The sequence below is a fragment of the Cynoglossus semilaevis genome, unplaced genomic scaffold (assembly GCF_000523025.1).
Source record: "Cynoglossus semilaevis isolate Cse_v1.0 unplaced genomic scaffold, Cse_v1.0 scaffold1102, whole genome shotgun sequence".
Taxonomy (NCBI): Eukaryota; Metazoa; Chordata; class Actinopteri; order Pleuronectiformes; family Cynoglossidae; genus Cynoglossus; species Cynoglossus semilaevis.
Window position 1 is genome coordinate 357,722 of NW_007585110.1, and position 7,908 is coordinate 365,629.

Consider the following 7,908-nt stretch of genomic DNA (forward strand, 5'->3'; position numbering starts at 1 on the left):
AAACAATGTGCGGGGGGTGGCCAAAAAAAAAAAAAAAAAAAAAAAAACTTTGATCAGTCTGGATGCATCTGACACACTAACAACAAAAATGAAGGAGAATGTTGGTTTGTTTATATGATATGTTTTTGTTTTCGTGAAGGAGTACTGAACAAAGTACTGAATATAATCCAGCACAGACAGACTTGTCCTGCTGACTGACTGTGTCGTCCATCAAAAACAAACAAAACCTAACATGACAACTTTGTTGAGTCGAAATCCACTCAAAATGCTATCACAAGTGTAAAAGAAATTTAAAACATAAAATATGAATACATCAAAAGAACAGTTTTCACTCTTTCTCTTCCTATTCTGAGAACAGCATCACTCGTCCTGACAGCAGACTGTTATCGGTTAGGATTGAACTGATTTAACTTTAAGAGTGATGTCACATGGGGAAGTGATGATGTCATATTGCCCTTATATTGTGACCATGTTTGGTGTTGAAAAGCAGAGTCTAATGATTTGCAACTCTGGTCTCACTTTCTGCTAACAGGTTGTTAGCACAGACAACAGTAGGACGACTCTGGCCGTGTTGGATCATATGTACTTCTAACTCATCCTAACTATGTCTATTATGTATGGACTTTAACTAGACTGGTTTTCTGACAGAGAGGTAAACATTAAACACAATGGTGACACAATTTTGGTTGTGAGATGCTAGTCATTGGAGCTGCTCTTCACCTCAGACAGCTGCATTGCTGATGGGGACAGCAGGGTTTGTGGCGATTGTCTAGATAAGCCTGTTGATCACGTGCTCCTGCAGCCACAGCAGCAGAGGCTGTACAGAGCTGGTGGGCCCCGGCACAGCCTCTGTGTAGAGCTGCAGCAGTACCTCTTGTAAAACAAAAAGCAGAGGCAAGCTCACACTCAGTAGCTCATACAGGAATGTATAGTCCTGGGCGTTGTCCCTCAGGTGACGCACAAATGCCCGCGCTGTAGCATGCACACAGCTGGACACATACCAGGGGGCGTTACACACAGTGCGAGACACACTCAATGGCCAGCTCAGCTGTTTCTTTATGAAGGAGCAGAAGGTACCTGCTGCAGGTTTACCGCTCATGTCTGCTGAGCTGCAGGACGGAGTTCTGTCTTTATCAACAAGACGTGGCTCCTGAACCCCGGCTCCATTCTGAATCTGAGACAAAGGGCGTCAGGCACAGAGGTTAGATTTCTCACTTTCAGATACTATACCAGGTAGAGAGTGTTTACAGAATAAGAGGTCATCGTCCAGCTACTTACGGAGCGCAGAGAGGAACTCCTCCGCAGATTTGTCCCAGTGTTACGTTGATCAAAATGTAGTTTACAGTACAATTTCCCTTAAAGAAGAAAGCATATGTCAATGACAGAGGGACTAAATAATGGCATGTCCAAACAAGCTGCAACATTTGCAAAAATATTAATAATATATTTTTACATATACTTACATATACTGTACTCACATACAGTGTATAGATACACTATGTATGTATGCATATAAAGTATGTATGTATGTATGTATAGGCATATATATGTGTATATATATATATACATATATATACAGATGCATATATTATTAATAAATACTCACTATTTTCAGAGTCAAAAGCATGTGCTCCCTGTCTGAGAGTGGAGCTGCAGGTGGAACAGCGGAAACACTCCCTGTGGAAGTACAGGCCCTCGGCACAGATTCTCTCCACCATGTAAACACGCTTCTCACACTCATGACACTTGTCGCCCGACGGTGGGAACGCCCGTCTCACGGAGCCACCCTGAGAACAGACAGATTTAGATCACATTGTGACCACACGTCAAAAAGGTCACAGACTGCATCACTGAGCCACACTTTTTGATTTACTAAAACTGTTCACTTCATCCTAAAGGTGCTGACATGTGCATGAACACACAGTGTGGGATTGGAAGAACCTTGAACTAAGATGTCATAAAAATGATTTGAGCACACGTCATATTTGCCTGAACTAGGATTCCCCAGAAGATATCATATAAATATGGGCAGCTGTGTGGGAATTCATTTAGAATTAAAACAAAGAAAAAAAAATCTGATGGATGGTAATTGTGTGCCCTGAGAAAAAGGCCTGCCCAACATCTGGCTGTTGGAGTCAGAGCAGTCTGTTTAGAATGGGTGGAGTAGAAAAGGCCACAGAGTGTCACCACAGGAACACACACTCGTGCTGTGTGAGGGCTGCTGCTAATTAGAAACACCAGGGCAGAGACAACAGCTCAAAGCCTTCTTTTTTTCTTTTTTTCCTAAATCTGATGATTCACTGAAAACAGTGAAATCCTGTACTTTTAGGACAGGGTTGCTGTGTGTGTCGCTTGTGGGATGAAAGTGATACACCGAGCCTTTTACCAGTGGAACTACTTGACATTATGAACTCCAGCTCATGTGTCAAATACGACAAGATTTTCAAGCATGGCCCTGAAATAAATCTTGACTTTGGGTTCAATTTCAACCCACAGGTTAAAGCCAGGGAAGGTAATCCAGTAGATACTAGGGGAAAAAACTACAGAGCATCATCTGAAACCATTTTTTACGAAACACACTGACTCAGGTAATGTGAAACTGTTTACTATTGGTAAGGAATCCTTTATATCCTTAAGTTATGAGGAAGATAATTATCATGAGAATTTCACTTTAAATGTCAATCATTTAATCGTTTTTTAAATGACTTTGTGAGAATGAAACCAGGGGTTTTTGCAAATTAAGGTTTGGGTTAAAAAAAAGCTGCATTAGCTACATGTTCAGAGCCTGTAGAAAAAGAAGCCAATGGAGTTAGTGGTGTTCCCCTGAACACTGTCAGTCAGACAGAACTGGAGAAGCCTCTTAGATGAAAAGGTAAAGTAATTATCGGAAAACTGTAGCAGCTTTCCTTGAAGTCAATCCAAGCATTGCTTAAAAATGACTGACTCACCCATTTAAAAGAAAATCAAACTAAATAGTTTTTTAAAGGCCATGCAGAAAGTTTAGTAGTCAAACCAACTCTTCTTGATTGATTCTGGTGAATTTCCAATATTAGGTTGTTCAGTATATAAATTCTCGATAATATAAAGCTGGCTGTGGTTGTTTTAAATAATTAAAAGTTAATTCCTTTATATAAAGTTGGAAGATTTAGCTAAATCTGTTGAATCAGTGTTGGTCCATTCAGAGTGACCAGTTCAACCTAATCCTTCATGTGTTTGGACCGCAGGTGTGAACTACAGTAGCTGGACGCCAGCATCACCACGAAGGGTCCAAACAATCATCTTAGTACTTTCAGTGTGAGGCCAATGTCTTCACTCACACCTTTAAATTCAATATCCATGTCTTATAAAATGATGGTAAATACATTAAAATAAAATGAAACTGGGACAGTGCAGCAGTGACAAGCCCACACACAGTTAGGAACAGCAAACAAAAACCAACAAGGCCAGACTGGAGGTTTCAGAGCTCCAGATTATTACCTTGAGTTCAGCACGACTGTCTCCTGAGAACAGGCCACTCAGGTGCACAGCTTTCTCTTTTATACTCTTTGTGTGAAACTCTCTAGTCTGCTGTGTCTGAGCCTTTTTCTGCAGGATGACACAGAGCAGTGCAACAAAAGAAAAACCTCGTTACCCCCGTTAACCTTGAGAAACACACTCTCCCACCAGTCAATACGAGGCAGTCGGTGTGGGTGCAGCCATAATTAGGCTGACTATTATCAGTTTAATAAGCTCCACACAGATAATGATGAAAAGATCTTCCTTTTCTCCCCCCTAATGATGAGCAGGGTCTGACAGGTAAGTGTGGGGGAGGAGAACAGTGGAGTCATTGTGAGGAGCGGCAGCTGTTTTCTTATATTAATTTCCACCACGCTTGATGTGGTTCAGTCTGAACTAGGAAAAAGCAGTTTTAGTTACATGATTAAGTCAAATCACATTTCATCTCACGTTTATTTTCAACAGTTTTAGGTCAGGTTTAATCAGGTGATGCTGCTTTTGTTTATTTCATCAGTGGAGCTACTGTTATAGCTGTAAAAACAGAACAATGACGCAACTAAACTGAGGTTCTTCAAAATAAAAAATAGGCCATTGATGTAACTACTGCCATGAATACATTTATCCAGAAATAGCTAGAGACTGATGAAATATAAGAACATTTTCACCAAAGTAGTTCAACCTGGCCATGTACACAACATGAAATCACATAACCTCAAAAGTAAGCCAACAAAAAATCCAATGAAAGCTAACGTTAGTAGTTAACGCTTTGAGTATAATTCAACCAGTCAGTATGACAGGATTTTCAAATAAGCCTTAATATTTTTTTTTTTTTGGTTTTAAAAGTACTATGTTATAAGTCAAATTGTAGCAGAAACGGATCCTCGTATGTCATAAAACAACACTTTAAAAACTATTATCTAGCACATGTTTTTTTATTCTTTAAAGAGATTAAGCTGTGGCCAATAAAAAACACATACTGTATTTTTGCAGATACAGGCAGCAGCTTGCACACAGACTCAGATGGGACCATTAATCCACTGACGGTGTCTGTCTCAGCCTGTGCCAGCTCTGGAGGCCTGTTCTTTCCATTTCTGTCAGGCTGGATGATTACGGGGCTGACTTCACCCTCTGACTACACATTACACAGGCCAACGCGTATAATCAGGGCATGATGTATAATCAACATTCAGTCAAAGGACGTTTTTGGACGTTTAGACCATGCAATCATGCTGTTTAGCAAGGTAACAAAAAGAAGTAGAAAGAAGGTCAGGCATGAAGTAAGAAAGATGTACAAGAGTAAGAAGAGTAGGCGGCGTTCACCTCAGAGACGTGTTCATCCACCTCCCTGAGGCGCTGCAGCACTCGGGACATGAACTGGACGGCTGATTGACAGGAGGAAAGAGGAGGCGGGGAGTCGGGACTCTCCGGGACTCTCTGTGTCTCAGTATGACTTTGATCAACATGTCTGAGCTTTACTGAGGAAAAAGGAAGCTGGGGTTGGAGCTTGGGTTTGGGGAGTGGATTTGGTGGCAGACGGACTAACTGCTCTGCTGCTTTTCTCAGACTGAATTCAAACTGAAAGGAATGATACACAACAGTGCATCAGCTGAGGCGTCTCAACAGGATCAACTTTTGTTTTTGTTTTTTTAAACCAGAAGCTGTATATTACTTCACCAACCAAACAGGTGGTACTTTAGTAAATCTTTCAATAGTGTGAACTAAATCTCTTCCTGTAATTGTCATTTTCATTGTGTGGTTTTACCTTTAACTAGAATACTGTTGTCAGGACACAGAGATGCAGTTAAAAAAAGTCACATCCTTGTAATTTAGTTTGCTCTTTTGTAAATTTAGCTCATGAATCCACTGTTTTGACATTAGTGACTGAATGACACTATTTGTACATGGACAGATGTGTATTTCATTAAAGTATTCTAAAATAATATATTCTTCAATACTGTATATATTCTTCATATGTTCTGAGACATAAATTCCACTTTTAATGAAGAGAACACAGATGATGCAGCTCTGGGATCAGATTAAGTTCCTCGACTGTTGACTACCTGTATCTCAGGTGGAGGTTTAGGTGGAACCAGAGGCCTGACTTTAATGTGCAGACTCTCCGTCAGTTCATATTTTTGCAGTAGGTCCGTCGTCTCAAAGTCAAACTGTGGTTTTACAGAAAAGGTTAAAAAGGCAGAAAGGCAAAGAAAAGTTGGAAAATATAAAAAGTTAGAAAAAAAGCAGGTAGAAGAAAGTCAGAGTAGACGGAACAAAAGCTTTCATTTCATACCTGTGTTCTGCGAAGAGTGTAGTTGGGTTTATTTTCAAATTTGGCCAGTAACTGCTTGGCCATGGAGCGCACTTTGTTTTCTTCAGGTTCCTGTGATTCTCCAATCAAAGTGCTGTTACTGGAAAGGTTGGTGGCCTTAGAAAAAAAAAGCCAAGAATAGTTTTTGTAAATACATAGAAATAATGACATAACAATGAAACCCAACCAAACTCATTGTCCACACAGAAGCCCAGAGCTGGTATTTTAGTGAGACTTATTTAAGGAAACACAGGTGGAGGTCACTTTAGCTGCTCAAACATTAGTCAGACATTTAATCCACTGCAAAACATCCCTCAAATATGTTTTTTAAATGTTACTGAATCCTACATTTATTAAAAGTGACAGTGACTAGTGACTCTGTCAACCATATCATTTAATATTAACAGAGGAATACATTAGAGAAATTCTGAAACTTTTTGGATACGTACTTCTTCAAGATAACCAAACTTCCTCCTCCTCTTGTAAATCGGGTCTGTACCGTCTGAAATCTTTTCTGTGTCCTGAAAATAGAGACAGAGGAATATTGTAAATATTGTGATATGCTGTATATATATTGTAATATTGTAAAAAAAAAGAAGATATTTCAGGGTTTACCTTGGGGACCCTCTTCCTGGGCACTGTTACGTTAAACATATTGTTTTTTAATCTGACTTCCTGAGGCGAATAACTGTCAATATTTTCATCCACTCGTCTGGAGCCTGGAGTAAAACAAAAGACTGTATTAGTCATATAAGTCAGACGTGACTTGAATTTTTGGACAAGAGTCCTTTATTTCTGGGATTCTGAGAGAAACGTCTGCATTTTTTCATATTGTCAAACCAAAGCAGGTTTTTGTTACTTTTCTCGCAATGCATATTAAAAAACAATCATAAAAATGTCAGAAGTTTAACATTTTCTGTCCCAAATTCATTTCATAATCTTGATAAATTTCTGACCTGTAGAATGAACGTAGGTGATTTAGTGGCTGAGATTAAAGCATCAACATCGTTCATAAAAGTTCAGCAGACCAATAACTGGTACCTGATGGAGGTAGAGGAGTTCCCCGGAAAAGTTCATAGAACTTGGACAGGTAGGAGGTCATCTGGCTCTTGTCCAGCTCCTCCCCAACACTCAGCTCCTTCACCGACGTAAATGGACGAAAGCCAAACTCCTTCTCACTGATGTCGAAGGCCAGCTGAAGGTTTGCAGCATGGTCTTCTTCATTTAACGAATCATAATCACTGATGGAGGTAAGGAGGGGAGAAACATTCAGGTCACAGAGATTTATCTGAATATAAAAACTGATATGACGGCAGCTACTTTCAGCCCAACTGTTTCTAAAGGCATTTTTATATTTAGTATGTTGATTTTTAAAAGTGCAAAATAACATGGTAGCAGATAACCTTTAATGACAAAAGTCTGGCCTCATTCTGACAGTTCCAAAAAAAAACAAAAAAACGTAAAAACAGAAAAATGTTGGTAACATAGCAGCAGCACACACACAAACCCAAACTCTTTTTTTTTTTGTTTTTCTTCCACAAACCAGCTGCCCTCTCCCAACTCTCTGGAACTCTGTTCTCTTGAGAGACCCATGGTGGAGGGAAGGGGAGGAAGATGCCAGTGGTTGTGGAAAAATCACAGGGGCACGTGAAATTGTACTGGCATGTGGTGACGTTTATGGGCAATAATTAAGAGTGTGAGGATAAAAATGAGACTCCACCAGTTTACAGATGCATGAACCTCAGTTTAACAATAACCAAACACTCCGTACACGTAGACCTTTTCCCAGGTTCTATTTATTTAAGTTGAGCTTATAATCATGAAAATATGACTTTTTTTTTTTTTACTTTAATGTAGGCCAAGTGCTCTGTCAGCTAAGTGGAGGAGTAGGTGGAGAAGGCAGCAGAGTAGATATGAACTTAAGCCTCCCTTTCATGCCGAAAATATTTAACACACCCAGCAGAAGAGAATCTCCTCACAGGTACTTGTTACAGTCAGCAGGGTTTATAAAAATGACGTTTTCTTCAGCTTCATGGATTTTGGTTTGGTTCTACGTACATGAGCTGAGGTCTGAACCTGTGGATCAGTGCACACAGGGCGATGCC

The 7,908-nt window shown here is 39.9% G+C and overlaps 1 protein-coding gene across 1 annotated transcript in view; it reads right to left on the minus strand.

Moving 5' to 3' along the window:
• Positions 1 to 28: 28 nt before the first annotated feature.
• mical2a (microtubule associated monooxygenase, calponin and LIM domain containing 2a) overlaps positions 29 to 7,908 on the minus strand; it is a 24,100-nt gene continuing 16,220 nt past the window's right edge. The window contains 11 exon segments of the mRNA XM_025053556.1: positions 29 to 1,174; positions 1,279 to 1,355; positions 1,607 to 1,787; positions 3,478 to 3,585; positions 4,816 to 5,070; positions 5,556 to 5,660; positions 5,786 to 5,920; positions 6,253 to 6,324; positions 6,419 to 6,522; positions 6,845 to 7,044; positions 7,862 to 7,908. The exon segment at positions 7,862 to 7,908 is cut by the window's right edge and continues 33 nt beyond it. Of these exon segments, the coding sequence (XP_024909324.1) occupies positions 770 to 1,174; positions 1,279 to 1,355; positions 1,607 to 1,787; positions 3,478 to 3,585; positions 4,816 to 5,070; positions 5,556 to 5,660; positions 5,786 to 5,920; positions 6,253 to 6,324; positions 6,419 to 6,522; positions 6,845 to 7,044; positions 7,862 to 7,908 (1,689 nt within the window). The 3' untranslated portion in view covers positions 29 to 769.